Source organism: Esox lucius, chromosome 11 (genome assembly GCF_011004845.1).
Source record: "Esox lucius isolate fEsoLuc1 chromosome 11, fEsoLuc1.pri, whole genome shotgun sequence".
NCBI classification, from domain to species: domain Eukaryota; kingdom Metazoa; phylum Chordata; class Actinopteri; order Esociformes; family Esocidae; genus Esox; species Esox lucius.
Window position 1 is genome coordinate 42,325,659 of NC_047579.1, and position 16,204 is coordinate 42,341,862.

The 16,204-nt window shown below is 42.0% G+C and overlaps 1 protein-coding gene across 1 annotated transcript; it reads right to left on the bottom strand.

The window, feature by feature from the left end:
• Window positions 1-6,734: 6,734 nt before the first annotated feature.
• Window positions 6,735-15,208, bottom strand: dhx58 (DEXH (Asp-Glu-X-His) box polypeptide 58). The gene is made up of 11 exons (XM_010874806.3): window positions 14,769-15,208; window positions 14,341-14,545; window positions 13,256-13,446; window positions 13,004-13,117; window positions 12,772-12,904; window positions 12,392-12,577; window positions 9,008-9,258; window positions 8,581-8,892; window positions 8,254-8,444; window positions 8,074-8,167; window positions 6,735-7,972 (listed from the first exon to the last, which is right to left on the bottom strand). Exons 1-11 carry the CDS (start codon window positions 14,943-14,945, stop codon window positions 7,787-7,789), a joined length of 2,040 nt encoding a protein of 679 aa, XP_010873108.1. The 5' UTR covers window positions 14,946-15,208; the 3' UTR covers window positions 6,735-7,786.
• Window positions 15,209-16,204: the final 996 nt, after the last annotated feature.

The following is a 16,204-nucleotide window of genomic DNA, read 5'->3' on the forward strand; positions in this document are numbered from 1 at the left end:
TTTTTTTATTCATTGGTTTTTTGTTTTTAAGCAATAAATGACCCAGTACAATGGAGTATTGATCAGTTACGCAGTTGTCAACATTTGAAGCCTGAATGCATAAAGGTGAAATTACTGTCTGAGATGTAACAACATGTTCATGGTGATATTAGTCATGTTTTAACACAAACACAATCAAGGGGTTTCTGATATGCATAAATTATAAACGTTTTCATATAATTCTGTACATTTAATTTTTGCATACAAAAATGCCTCGTAATTTTACTTATAACAGACTGTTTTGTTTCCCTTTGACATCAGTGCATTCTCAATCAAACAAAGGTGTACAGAAATAATAAAAAAATAACTAAAGAAGTGCTGCGGAATCCAACGGCCCTGTCTATGATTTTAGATTTGATCAAATTATATCTTATGAATGATCAAATTATATCTCATAAACCGATAATCCCTTAACATGTTGTTTACTAATAAGAGCATTCAAGTCGTGCTGAATTAGTGTCCTGATATTCAGAACAGCCCTGTCTGCTTTCAATCCCAAAGTGATGAGAACACAGCAAGGCCTGTTTGGAGTTCCTCTGTGGTACTCAGAGTGGAGTTCACACAGACAGCCCTCCTAATCTGGGAAACAGAGGATGTAAACAGGTGTAGCAGACGAGAGACTCTTAGAGGAGAGCTGAGTTAAGACAAGCCTCTGGTTTGCTGTGCCATAATAGAGCATGAAACAGCCTTTTGTATGAGTTAACTCCTTTCTCTGAAGTGAGGGCACGTTGGCTTTCCACTGACATCAGTCCACATCTTGGAGTTCAAAGGAAACAGAATTCAAGATTCTTCTTGATATACAGGTTTATAAGAATTTTTCTGTTCACCACTCTAACCAAACACTCATCATAAATTGAGTTCCTGTGTTTTTGCATACAGATAATGAAACCTGACCTTTGAACTCAACTCAGAGTTTTGAGGGACTTCACAGGATACCAGAAATGAATGCAAAACTGATCTGCTGTGATGGAGGTCAAATGGTCCATTAGAACCAAAAGCATCCCAAACACATACACCTATTGGAACGAAGCACTCAACACCACGGCTTCAAACCTCTCCTCTGGGATCAGCAGCCATTCCCTGCAACTGAGCTTTTCCAGAGCAAGCACACTTTGTCAACCAATTATCAATCCCCTGATCAGGTGAATCAGCTGAGCTATTTCAAAATGGCTTCCGGTGCCCCGGGAGAGGTTTGGACAATCACTGCTTTGGACTACATTCCAGTATTCTAGCAATGCATTGAACCCATGACTGTGCCGTCATACATCATGTGCCTCCATACATCATACCGCCAAAAACCTCAGCTGCCTTAGTGTACAAATGTGGTGGCGGAGTGGACATTAATAGTAACTGGAGCCATTACAGCACCGGGAACGTCCGGTCTGGCTGTTCTCTACTTGGAAGCGGTTGGGGGGTGGGGGCGGAGTGGCGGGGAACAGAGCAGTCACACCAGTTGACTCAGTGGCAGGCGGTGGAGCACAAACAATCTGCTTGGCAGGGCCACAACACAACCCATCTCAGAGGAGACTGAGTCACGGTGACCCCCAGAACGCGTGGGTGTTTACGTAGGTGCGAGCCTCCGTGTAGCTTGTTGTGTGTCTCCAAGAGCCTCTCCGCCATGTGAGAGAGAATATTGTCAGAGTGCCAAATGTCTGTTACTTTATGTGTCAACGTGTCTGTACCGTGTTGTGTGTGTGGAGGTGAGAGACAAAGAAGACTGGAGGCTAGACACAGCAGGCTTTCCACTGTGCTTGCCAACCAAACAGTGCGTGGAGATCATTTAAACACTACGCACACAGACCAGAGGGAGAGGGCATTTCTTTTCTAAAAAGTATAATTGGAATCATTTAAATACGGACACAAAATGTTTCTTTCTCAGCAGGCCCTGCTGTGTTGATTGCCCCCTGCTCAACCCACCATTTCCCACCTCCACTTGCTGCTTCCTCTTACCTGTACCTTTCATTGTAGCTCTCCATTGGTTCATTCAGCGTACAGAACAGGATATACAATGCTAGTTCTGAAGCTCTTGCCTGCCCAGTTCACATAAAGCCCCAGCTCCAGAGGCGGTCTCAGATCGGTTTGCTTTAAGTCCACAGCCTGTTCCCCTTTTTCCTGAGCAATGTGAACACGAAGATCCCCTGGTTCATTCGACAACACTGCTCCACGCACCTTTTGACCTTTTGGGTGAACCAAATATTTCACCTGAACTGCTGTGACATCTGATAATAAGTGACAGGGTAAAATGGTTTAATAGTTATCAATGGCTGGGAGAGGGTTTGTTCGGTCTGATGAGGGGATAAAGGCCCTCCTTCAAATGAGATGTGATGGTAATGTCAAGCAAATATACAAAATGGATATATGAGTTCCTATAATTCCAGACAGTGTGAATGCAAAAAGGACAGGGTCCTCAACAAAGCTGAAATAGATCAACAACAAGAGAGATGAGTCTTTATTTTAAGGCAAAGACAGCGGAAAATTCAAAGACAACTGAGTTCCTTTTCTTTTTTGCCCCAGAGTTCACTTGGAAGATGTCAAAGAACGGTTAATGAATGTAACAACCCCCTCACACACCATGGCTTTAAAGCAATCCGCATTTATGTTTCGCACCACCCAGTTCATCATAATACATTGATGACACTTTCTTAATATTACAACCAATCGTACCTATTCTTCTGAACCCTGTAAAATGAATATCCTGCCTTGGCTGAGTTGGTCACCCAGAGAGAGACTGGGAAAGTCTCTTGACCCACATACATTCAAAACGTGTCCGTTTCATTCTTTCTCCACTGAGCCTCAACCAACACACATGCCTCTCATCATTCACAAAATGCTGTGACAGCGACGGTTAGCTCCAGGCAGTATGAAACCAAACGAGTCATTGTCAGAGTACGTCGAGCTCTCCCTGGACAGGCTCGTAAGTGTGTGTTGCTTCTGGTCAAGTCAACCTCCGCTGTCATTCCAGCATCTCCGTAACACACACACAGGCTGGCGTCAGACAGCCTTTGCATTATAAATAGTTACCCAACAATACTGCTTTCATTTCGGAAAAGCAGCTAATTGCAATTAAAGTGCGCAGCATTAGCATCTGCCAAGTAGTCAGCCATGATTACAGATCCCAAGCCTGATTGCACTAAATCTCATCCCATATTCCCCACCTCAGCTGATTCCTGTCTTGCTTTCCCTCTTTGGTAGTGTTTGTTGGGCTTCCATCCTTCCTGCCCTTCAGTCCGTTTGTTTACCTGGCTGTCTCAGTTAAAATATGACATGCCACTGACTGCAAGCCTAAACATCACTGATAACGTCAAGCTTTGAGAAGGGATCAGTAATCCTCTGAACGAATGGAAGTGCTCCATCAACCCAAACTTAGAAACAAACAGAAGCAGGGGGTAATGGGATAAATACAATAATCCCAATTAAGTGTTTTTGTAAATGACCAGGAAGGCACATAAATTGTTTAATCCAGTAATTAGATTGGTAAATGTGTCATTTAGAGGTTACTAGGCCCATTACAACTTTGGTCAAGCACTGTGTTTAATGGCAAAGAACGCTCTGCACGGGAAATAAATTTCACATTTCATGGTTGGACAATCAATATTTGACCACTAAAAGACCCACTAAACAATAAACTTTCTCATTAAGTACCAGAAAACAGGGTCTTTCAAATCCAAACTGTTGGAATAAATAGCAAAAACAAAGAAATTCCTTCACTGTACCGATAGCTAAATAGGTCAATTCTGATAGAAACCTACTGTGAGTGACTGTACACATTAGAGTTGCGGGGACATAATCAATGTATCAATGTTTGCTAAAACACCCCATGGAACTGTGTGAGCAACCGCGGGCTGTCCCTCACTCTGGCACAACCCGGCGTTATGGAATCTCCGCAGACCCGAGGTTCCATAAACAACATCAGTATTCATTCACACACTCGCTTTGCCCTAAAACAAATTAGAAGCCAATGCACACCAAACCAAAGCACACAGAGACACCTGTGTTGACCCTGGCCATATTCACAATCTCCGCCCATTCCAAGGTAAAGGGCACTGATGATGAAAGAAGACAATCCGAGACTATGAGGTCCCACTACTGCAGTTATGGGGGTAGAGGTCGGAGGGGTAAGAGTGCCATCTTGTGGAGACAATTAGGAAGGCAGTAGTGAAATGTATACATCCATAGCAAAAAACATAATTATTTTGTTCTGTTATGTAGGTTTTATTTTATCCATGACATTCAGTAAACATATACAAGACCATGAACTGATCAAGAAAAGTAATTACAGTATGTTTCATTGGTTTTATGCTACTAAAGCACAAACGTGTGATTTCAAATGAAATAGTAGGCAAATAACGCAGTATAAATAATACGCGACTCCTAGAAATAGCATATTTCAGAAATGTTCTTACATGATTACATTTCAAAAAGCATCAAGCAAATGATAGGCCTACTATTTAAGGTTAGAACATTAACTAGCAACCGAAAGAAAGTTAGATTGAATCCCAGAGCTGACAATGTGAAAGATCTGTCGTTTTGTCAATGAGCAAGACAACTAACCCTAAATCCCCCGAAATTCACACTGGACGGGGGTTTAACGATTTATCAAGTAAATCGATTACATAAAAATCCTCGTTTACACTGCCTCGAAACATCTATTCATCATAGCAGTAAGGAAAAGGCGTTAAGGATGGTCCTGGAGAAAAATGCAAAACATTTCCTAAATTTGTGATCATTTCACGTAAAAGCTGCGAACTTCTTTTTTCTGCCGCTACTTCAAAACTGCTTGAATTTTACTGCAGCACGTAATCAATGATGAAACATTTGAAAAACAACCATCCATTCACCGAGGCTTCAGACTCGGGCGTGTCGGTGTAAGTTGGACTACGATGGGTTTTACTACCAACTAATTCTCTACAAAATAATGCCCTCGCTACAGCAGTGACGTAGAGTGAAGCAGTATCCGGAGCTAAATACGAGGTCAATTCAATTTTAATAAAAAAAACCTATTTTTACTATATAGGCTAGATATACAGTTCTGGAAAAAACTAAGAGACCACTCCAAATTTTTCTTAAATCAGCATCTCTACATGTATGGCAGCCATTCCAGTGTCTGTTAAATGTCAACACAGGGTGGTGAAGGAAAGGCAGCTACATTCCTCTGAGCGAGGTTGGCGTCCAGCACGGTTACATGGACGTCCACGCTAGGGGGAGCCCTCGAGTAGATGTTTTAGCAGGAAGGACGAGCGACAAGTGACGTTGAGAGGTGTGTTAAGCCGGACGGCCGGGAGACGCAACTAGATCCCTCGTAGCGATGTGGACGTCCACCACAGTCACATGGACGTCCTCGCTAGGGGGAGCCCTCGAGTGGATGTTTAACTGGACGGAATAAGCCCCGAATGTATTGTGATCCTGGCAACGCTTCTGCACCAAGGCTATGGTCTATTCACACCGCTGCTGCCATCTGGTTGTCACTACCGGAGCATCGGAGCACGCACTTCCAGACTCACAGTTTGTTCCCTCAGTCCATAAGGCTCCTCAACCAGTAACAATGATCTATGATCATACTGATCATACTGTCTTTCTATGTACATTTAATGTACATTAGAATATCATTTTGTATGTACCATTAATATTACACTCACATTATATTCATAATAATCAATACTTCTACCCGTATTGTTCATATTTCCCATCCTCCTCTCTTTAAAATTCCTACTAGTTGCTGCTAGTTTACATTTTATGTATGTTATTGCTATATTTTAGTTTTATATACAGCTCCTGAAATAATCAAGAGACCACTGCACCTGTTTCTTTCCTTTCCAAAAAAGGAAAATGAAGGTTTTGAGTGGGGAACAGAAGGGTTAAAATTAAGAGACCACTGCAAACTGAACGCTTTTGCTCCTCACTTAAAACTTTCCTTTTCAACTTTTTTGGAAAGGAAACAAAAACATGCATACATTTTTTCCAGAGCTGTACTTTTTTATTTGGTAACACTTTATTTGCAGGGGTTTGCATAAGAGTGACATGACATTGTCATGATTCTGTCATAGCCATCAATCAATCAAATGTATTTATAAAGCCCTTTTTACAACAGCAGTTGTCACAAAGTGCTTTACAGAGACACCCGGCCTTAAACCCCAAGGAGCAAACAACAGTAGTGTTGGATTTCAGTGGCTAGGAAAAACTCCCGAAGAAGGCAGAATTTTAGGAAGAAACCTTGAGATGACCCAGGCTCAGAGGGGTGACCAGTCCTCTTCTGGCTGTGCCGGGTGAGATATTAAGAGTCCAATTAGAATAATAAATACATGGCCCGGACAGGGCCCAACAGGCAGGAAATCAATCCACCCACATTGCCAGGCATCAACCAAAGGGACACCCACCAACCGCAACCCCCCTGAAAGAGGGCCGAGTATTGCCATGACATGACACATGAAGGAATCATTATGAATGTTTATGAATGTTGTCATTAGGTGTCATTCAGTTTATTATGTCATTCTTTATGAAAGGTTGACATTGTTTGTTAGGACAACTTGACATTAACTGAGTCAACACAACCTGTCCATGTCTTTGTTATGACAACTTGACATTAACTAAGACAAAATATCTTGTCAATGTCTTTGTTATGACAACTTGACATTAACCACGACAACATTAGATTAGATTCAACTTTATTGTAATTGAACAAGTACAGTACAATGAAATTGAAGGAGTAGGGTAGCATGTGCAACTGAAATGCAGGGATAGCAGCAATGTGGTTCCAAAGGTAGACACCTACCTCTAACAACAGAAAACCTCAGACTTTGCAAGGCAGGGTCAGAGTCCAGTAGTACAAAGGGTGGATGTGGTTTGTGATGAGTCACAGAGTCACAGACACTATATATTTTTAATATATAGGCTAGATATGTGTGTGGGTGTGTGTGTGTGTTTATTGCGTGAAAGTCGGATGAAAATCAATATCGTCACGCAAATGGAACTGATTCCCACAAAATGCACAAATATGGGCTGAATTTGTATTGATGTAATGATGAGCATAGATCTGGGCCATGTTTTCCTCAGCAAGCAAAGACCCAGCAGATTGTGTTATAAACATGATCATCACAGACCTGCGCCCAATCAAAGATTAGTGTGTTTTTACATTGAAAAGAAACGTTTTTGTACTAGCCTATGTCACCTTGGCTTTTCAAAAAGCAGTGTTTGGATTTTTTTTTCTCTCCAAATAACTTCATTGTCAGAATAATCCACAGAATACTTGATTTCCAAAATAGTCATTAGTGACAGCCCTACCCTGAATAAGATTTGAGTTCTTATTACTAAAAAAAATTATTTTATAAGATGACACGATAAGATGACAGATTTACACTAAATATACTTAATGACTGAATAGAGACAATGACAGCACATCTAGGGTTGAGAGGGAGGGAGATAGATAGGGAGAGAGAGAGGCATAACCATGGGGCATACACAAAGTTGTTGCACTAATTCCAACCGCAGCCATTTTGCAACACGATTTAGCACGCTGCCATGTCGCGTACAGCGCAGTGTGGCACCCTGCCCAGACCTGATGTAAGAGGGTCAGCCGTTACAAGTACACTGAGTCTCTCCCCCTGGGTCAAGGGACTACTTGTGTAGAAGGCACAAAACGTAGCCCAGACACAGACCAAGACAAAGAGGATAGAACGATTGGAGAAAAAAAGGTTAAAACACTGAGCTAGAAAATCCAATAGAAACATCTAGTCCATTGTCCAGTGAAATGTCAGTCATACATGTCAGGGAACTTGTCCTTACAGTACTTGTTGAAGTTAAACTCTTCCACAGTAAACGCAATATCCTTCCACTTCTTAACTGTGGTTCGTCCTTCTGGAGTGTCCATAGCAAAGTTCTTGATGGCCAGATTTGGCAGAAGGGCACTCTTCTTATAGTTAATCTCCATTCCCCATTCCTGTTTGCATACAAATATACATATTAAACACAGGTTTTACAAAAACAGATTTCCACATTAAAGATGTCCTAGCAACATAAGCGCGTTCAGACCAACAGCACCTTGCTACAGGCAGCACAGCAGATCACACGACCTGGCTCCCATTCCTGAAAGGTCCTCTCCAGATAAACCTGTCCACCGACCTTATAGTAGCACCTGAAAGCACAGACATGGACCAGTAATCCTCTAACACAGTGTTCTTATTAAAATATAGGGAGAGATGCTAGAGGAAGTCAGCTTACTTAAAGTCCGGGTTGACATTGACATAGTGCACGTTGTCAATGAGCTTGATGTCACTGCCGGAGGCAACAGGCACAAAACAGCTTCGACACAAGAGCTGAATTCCCGCCCCATTGAAACGACTCCTCTTCTTGTCCTTTGACTGTTCGCCCAACCGTCTCATCAACAGTGCATTGGTCTGGACCTCTGTGATCTAACAGGGGAGGTGAAGAGTGAGGGGGAAGCAGGAAATGAGAGAGAATTGTAGAGAACGTGGAGATGCCGGACACGATACGAAACCCTCTCAATACAAAACAAAGCAATGAGCGGACCCAGAGGAAAAGATTTACCTTCTTGTAAAACTCTTGAGGATCCATCTCCTGTACTTTACTGATGGCCATGCTAGTTAAATCCTCCAGGCGTTCGTTTAGGCGTTCTCGAACCAACTCCGGCCCCTGTGCCGGGGCAATAACTGAATACACACTTCCAGCCGCCCGAGCCCGCCCACTGGCCTGCTGCTGGGCAATCTCGTTGGTCAGCAGTCCATAACGCACAACCAGGTTGCATTCTGGGATGTCCAGGCCCTCCTCGGCTATGCTGGTGGAAATCAGGAGGTTGAGGGAGCCATTGCGGAAGTTGCGGATGGTGTCCTTCTGCTCATTCTTCAAACGGCAACCACAGAAACAGACCAAGACACAGATATATTTGCTGTCTGCATGGGCCCTTTCCAACCCATGGTTTCATCCTTGCATTAAACACCATTTAATGTTGAGTTACCTGAGTCATGTAATTGATACCATTGCCCGCACCGGTTAGAATGGCAGCCTTGATGCCAGCTTCCTGCAGGTTTGCATTGTTAGACACCCAGTCATACAAGCAGTGGGTGCTTTGTCTGGTCTTCGTGAAGAGGATGCCTCTGGAGTCATCACCTTGGCCAAACTGCTTCAGCAGGGTGCCCTGTAGCATTTCCATCTTGGGGTTTTCGTATTGGGCATTGCCTGCCAGCTTCTTCAGCTTCCTTTTGTTTTCTGTTGGGGATCAGGACAATGACTCACTATTTATGATACCTCAGTGATGTCATTCAGAAACACTGTTAATTTTCACTGCCATGCAGAAGACGCACAGCTGTATGATGCAAAGCTATCCTGCAGAAAAAGTCACACTTTTGTTACTTACAAGATTAGACTATTAAAAGCTGCCCTTTCCAGAGCTGCACTAGGTAGGATTTTCTCAGTAAAAAACTGAAGTGTTGTCCCCTATACACAAGTTGTGGTTCTCTACGTTAACTTACTTAAGCTCTAACCATTTCACAATGTGCTCCACCTTATAATATGCTTTGCCTCATATACTGTATTATTTAAATAGTAATTTGTTTAATTTATATTTTACCCAAAATTGTTTTTTCTTTGAAAATATGAACAATACACACAACCCATCGCAGACTTTTATTTTGAAGGCAAAATGCGACCGGAGGTCTTATTGCTGCTGCCACATCTCTATTGTTGCATGCATGACGCTAATGCATTGTAGCTATCGAGTTGTGACAGTTGACTTCTTACCAGAGGTGGGGGACTCGAGTCACATGACTTGACTCGAGTCTGACTCGAGTCACAATTTTCAGGACTTGTGACTTGCTTGATTAAAGTATGAAAATGACTTGACTTGACCTTGACTGGAAAACAAGTTACTTGAGACTTGCCTTGAAGTGGAAGACTCGACAATGACTTGAACTTATAATAAACAAACAGCAATAAAATTATTTTATATGTTGTGACATCAGCACCACTAATCAGCATATGTGCCTTTAACGCTGCACAATTCAAACCGCGCCAAACATGGCAGACAGTAATGTTAGTCGAGCTCCACATATAGTATCGTTTGGATACAAAGACGTTGAACTGGACCGTGTGAATAAAAAAAGATTTGCCAGATGCAAAATATGCAACAACGTCAAATTTCATTCGTTATTTTAAGAACCACAAGGAAAGGTAAGAAAGTAATGTCTTTATATTCAGTTTCACTAAGATCTATAACGATTAAGTTACTAATGTAATGAATGAATCTTTTGTTTGTCAGAATTTGGCCTTGGTTGCATATTATGTTTTTTTTTTTTTCTTGTTAGAAATGTGACCATTATCATTACTGAATACGTCTGGTAAATAGATGTAAGGGAATTTGACTATAACAGTGGCATAGCCTGAATTTTAATGTTGATGGGCATCTTAAAATGAGAGGGCATGTATATTATTACACGTAGGCTATAATGTTTGTATTAAATGTGCGCATTTTCAAGTGTTTGTGGACTGCGTGTGGAAACTAAAAAGCATTGTGCTTACACCATAACAGTTAACTTTACTGCATGAAAGGCTAACATGGAGGCGTCGATGTGATTACTAGCACCTAAACATTTCGAAGAGTTTTTTTTTTTACTCATACAGACAAGAATAATTACAGCGTAATAACATATTAGGCAGTTTTTCAGTCACAATAATTAGTTTATAAGGTTGTCATTATTAGCCCTTATTACATGGATTGGCTGAATTCCAGTGCAGAATGCGTGTTATTTCTTGATAACAGGCCGTTGACATGAAAAACATTGCGTTGCTATGGACGCAGCAGGATTCTAACCGGAGACGGAACGGACTATTTTCTTTAGAGGAAGCAATACAATCGTTTTTAAATCAATAAATTCCTTTTGAAATCAATATTTTGTGTCAAATTATTGATTTATTTGGTAGGTAGCCATGTAATAAGCGGGATAAGGTATAGCGAGGCGGTTGTTATAGTGAATACAATCCCTTCAGGCTGATTAAAGATCCCTCCGCTTCGTCCCCCCAAAAAATTGTACCGCGGAGGAGAAAAATATTTGATTTTGAAATCGAGCTTCGCACCGAGCGCACGTCAGAAACAGAGGACAGTGTGTGTGTGTGTTCATGTCTTTAGTACTGTGACTTGACTTGAAACTTATAAGGACTCGACTTGCTTAGGGTGAACCCTTGACTTGACTTGATTTATCTGAACTGTGACTTGACTCGAGACTTGATGGTTAAGACTTGAGACTTGCTTGGACTTGACCATGTGTGACTTGTCCCCATCTCTGCTTCTTACCTTGGGTTGTCGCTCAGACGATGTCTACCTTTATATCAATGTGACAGCCACTAACTGACCGTTAGCTGTTGTTGTGGTTCTGCACTGCTAGCGTTAGGATACTCCTTGAACTTTGCGCTGTGTTGTGTCTAACAATATTTTATCAAATTGCTTGCTTGTGTTAAATTTGTGTTTTTCCTTTCCTAGACAATTTAGCATGAGCAGAGCTTGTACTCATGTACTCATTACTGACATCTCCGTCTTCCTGCTCTACCAATCTGAGTTCTATATTCTATGGTGCTGCGGCCGAGCTGCTCTGAAGCTCGTACAATAGTAAACTGTGCGCGATTCTTTGAATCTTTTCATGCTCCGCTCTTTCATCATTTTCTGGACATTTTATTTCACTTTTCCAGTGTTGGAGTTAGCTGTTGTTGTGGTTCTGCACTGCTAGCGTTAGGATACTGCTTGAACTTTGCGCTGTGTTGTGTCTAACAATATTTTATCAAATTGCTTGCTTGTGTTAAATTTGTATTTTTCCTTTCCTAGACAATTTAGCATGAGCAGAGCTTGTACTCATGTACTCATTACTGACATCTCCGTCTTCCCGCTCTACCAATCTGAGTTCTATATTCTATGGTGCTGCGGCCAGAGGCGGCACAACCATGGAGTTTCACCTGATGTTTCCATGACGTGGTATCGGTGCGTCCCTAGTTGCAACCATAGAAAAAATATTTTGGTTGGCCTGGCAATTGAGGGTAGCCTTGCCCAGGAGTGTGAGGTGAGTTGCAAGGCACTGGACTGACCAACCGACCTTGCTGTCTCTGCCTGGTCTCCCTTCTCTTCATTGGGACACGCTCTCTCCAGCCCTACCGACCGTATAACGTGGAGTCACTGGCTCACTTGTGTTCACCCATGGTCTCCATAAGGGGATGTGTCACGACATGCCAAGTTTTGTGACATGCTCTCTGTTAGGGGGTTCAGCCACGGACGAGAATTTCCTTCCACTTTCCAGTTACCAAGCCATTTGGGACAAAGAAAAGGGACTGGTCCCAGGCATTTAAAGTTGGTTCTCACCCTGGAACAGTCCCAGCAGAAAGAAATCCGTCCCGTCCACTGCGGTGGAGGTCTTGGTGCTGTAGAAGGCCTCCAGGACCCTGAAAGCATCCACCATGCGCACCGTGTCGTTGATGAGCAGGGCATCATTGTACTGGCGTAGGTGGAGAGCACACTGGGCCAGCAGTCTGTTCTTTTGAGCCACACCTGTGTGAGGAAACGTGTGCATTGGGTTTATTATGATATTCTGAATAACTTCGACATTGACTGAGGACAGATTCTCACTGACTTTAAGATAATAAAATTCACACATTAAAAAACATCAAACGGACAAATTCATTTTTTTCTACTATAGTAGTTTTAATGTTTTGCTTAGCTATATTTATATGATAAATATCAACCTTTCTTCTCCAGAATCACCACATCTGCCTCGTACTCCTGGGTGCCTATCTCTCGGAGAGTAATGTCAGACGCCGGGGCCATGAAGTCATGAATCAACTGCATCATGAACTTCAGGCAGTCCCCAAATGGGTCCTGAGACAAAACAACAGGGCGAGTTTGGATTTTACTGCAGCTCAAGTTCTAAGACTCTACATTTCCAGAACAGAACTGTCCACGGAACGGTCAACTCACTTGAGGTCTTTTGTCCACAATGTCAAACCTTTTCATGGGTCTAGGGACCTTCTTCTTCAGATCATGGGCAAACTGCTTAGACGACACAATCACTGAGTCCAGGTTGGCACAAATCTGTGGGAGGTAAATAATGAAAAGAGAAAAGTGGACTAAGTAGACAGTAGTTGGTTTTCAGACAATGGTTAAGGTTTTATGCAGGATGACAGTGTGGGCAGAGGAAATGGGCCAACCTCCAGAGAGAGAGATGTTCACCTGCAGTACATGGTCCACGGCGCCACCAATGCTCCTGGCTTTTCCTGTCCCAGGTGAGGCAGTGAGGCCCAGGATCTGTGGAAGCTGTCCTTCCCCCTTCAGCTTCTTCTCCACATAACGATTCATTATCTTATTGTAGACACCCTCCTTGTGAGTGTGGTGGCACTCATCAAAGATCAGCAGAGTGAACTCTATTGGTGGGATTAACTTTGGCCTTAGTATATATATATATATTTTTTAAACTTCACAGTTAAAACTGGAACCAATGTTTGTCCTCCCAGGTGGTGCAGTGTTCTACGGCATTTTTGTTAGTTTGTACACGGATATTTAGGTTGGGGGAATAGTACACAAAGTGCCTAAGCAATTATAAGGAGAATACGAGTCTATGCAAACTGATGGACGGAGCAGTAAACCAAAAAAAGTTTCAAAGGGAATCTCTCAAGCACTCAAAACAAATGTTTAGGAAAACATTAGCTTAAAACATTAACTTGAAATGTAATTTTGGAATTTTTGCTTTTATTTTAGTCATACAGATCAATCATACATATTGCCCCATTCATTATACATTAATTATCGTAGCCAGTTCAGCCAGGAAACCCAAGTGTTAATAGGTCAGCAACGCATCTGTTGATACAGGATTGCTCTGATCACGTCAGACTGTAAACCTGTCTACATAACCATCAGGTTACTCACTCAGTCAATTGTTGAGCTTGTACTGGCATGTGGGTGCCCACCCACTACCCCTGCCTTCACCTGTTTGATTCTGTGTTCCTTGTGGGGTGGTCGGTACTGCGTACTTTGCTCATTGCCATGGGAATTGCATTAAAAATATCAACGGTATGTTATTGTGGTAGTATCGTATACACGATCATGTGATGGCAATGAGTTACCTTAGAGGAGCAGAACCAAATGCCAAGACTTACATGTACAGGGTTGTACATAAGTTCTCCAATAAATGGTTGTACTCAAACGCTATGTTTTCTGTCTGAATCTATGTCTAAAAACAAGCAGTTTTTCAATGTTATTTTATACTAAATAAATGCACCCACACTACTCTGGCTACTGGTGACATAGTAGACAATTACCTTGGAGCTCAACATGCTTTCCCTCCTCTTGGTTTGCCAGGGCGTTCTCCAGTATTTGAGCAGTGCAGATAACTATGTCGGAGTCCTTGACTGCGTAGGCAAAGAAGTCCTTCTGGTCACATTCCCCACTGATAGGCACCAATCTATAATCCTGTCCCAGGTGTGGGTTGAACTCTTTCTTGTAATGCTGGTCAACCAGATGTACCTGGGAAACATTGCATAGATATTTAGTGTTCCCCAGGCTTTAAATATTTACTTCATGGAATGTTTTCTACCCCTGGCTTTGTAGATGATTAACATAGCGTCCATACCAGTAGAAGTTTCTTTGTTAGTTTTAATTTTTTTTTAAACCTTTGTTTATTGTTAAAACATCTGGTTAATAGATCAAAACCTAGTGACACATTACATCACAGTAAACCTCTTCCTACCTTGTTGACCAGAACGGCCACCTTAGCCCCGGGATTGTTCTGCAGATGTTTTTTGGCCACATAAACTGCAGCCCTGGTCTTTCCTCCTCCAGTGGGCAGCCAGATGATAACGTTATCCCCCTGAATAGCCCTCTGGACCACCTCCTCCTGGTAGCTATACAGACCTAACTCAGCCATCCTAATATCTGCAATCCTCTCGAATCCACACACTCTTTGTCCTTAAAGAAGACTACAAGTCTTTCTAAACTATAGCTACTACAAATAAACTTGGCAAATGCCTTTGTTCACTGCCTCCTACTATCTATTTGTAGCTATAGACAAGCCCTTTTAAAACTCAGCTCCCACTGTTTCAGAAGCAGCTCTTCGTTTTGTATCCACATCCACATTCTGGGCTTTGTAACTCCTCGTTTCAGATCCACCCTTACACCCAAACAGAAAAGGGAAAGCGAAAGCCCTTCCATTTCCAGAGAAGATTGGGCCCTACTTAAGGGAGCTCTTAACGGCCAACACAGTCTAACAGTAATAGGTGACAAAAATTGCAGGAAAAGTCAAAAAGCAATTATTTGTGGTGTTACACCATTACACCATACCTTGTTTTTTATTTACATCAAATAAGGTCTGTGTTTTAAAATTGCCTAATAATCCTGCTTCCCTGACACAATCTGAATTTGAGAATAAGCCTAAAATGTATAAAGAAAAAATACACCGCACTTTGTCTATGTTATAAAGTAACAGGGCATGCGAAGTTCTCATATGTGATTTCAACGAAATGTACCCAGAGTGGACCAAGCTCGCCAAGATAGCCTGTGTAATCCCTGTCTCGAGTGTTCCTGCAGAGAGGGGGTTCTCGCTGCAAAATCGGATCAAGACGAAGCAGCCTTGCGGAAAACAAGGTTACGCGGCTTATGCGCATTGCAAGTTGTGGAGAGACACTGGAAAGTTTTGATTTTAAGTCGGCAGCTGCACAATTCAGCACTGCAAAACAGCGTAAAAAGTAGCCTAAAATGACGCGAGACAATGTTATAGGCCTAGTCATTTGTTTGTTCCAGTTAATTTGACAAGGAGTCATTTCACGGTGGCAAATTAAAATGTTACCAGCTAAATGAGACATAGGCTACTGAGAGTGTATATTTGTCTGCTTGATTAAAAACAATAGACTACTATTCAGATATTTTATGTGGGGAAGGGGGATTGGTTTGTTAAAATATGAATGTGAAACCAGTAAAATCAATTGGCGTTGATTGAAGCCAATCGCACGTTCATGTTTTTTTCCCCCCGTCTATTTAAAAATTAGGCTAATAAACATGTTGCATTCAATACGGCCTGTTTATGTCATTTTTTAAAGTTACATAGACTGCCATGCAGTTTTCCTCAACTTCACTAATTAAGAGGCAATATTTGACCGGCATGTCATCAAAATGTCCGAAAAACGAAAC

Excerpts from the sequence above, each read along its gene's own strand:
- dhx58 (XM_010874806.3), bottom strand. The coding sequence starts at position 14,945 with ATGGCTGAGTTAGGTCTGTATAGCTACCAGGAGGAGGTGGTCCAGAGG. Across the intron at positions 12,578-12,771 it reads GGTGATTCTGGAGAAGAAAG|GTGTGGCTCAAAAGAACAGA; the intron begins GTTGATATTTAT and ends TTCCTCACACAG. Across the intron at positions 8,893-9,007 it reads GTATCAATTACATGACTCAG|AATGAGCAGAAGGACACCAT; the intron begins GTAACTCAACAT and ends TGCCGTTTGAAG.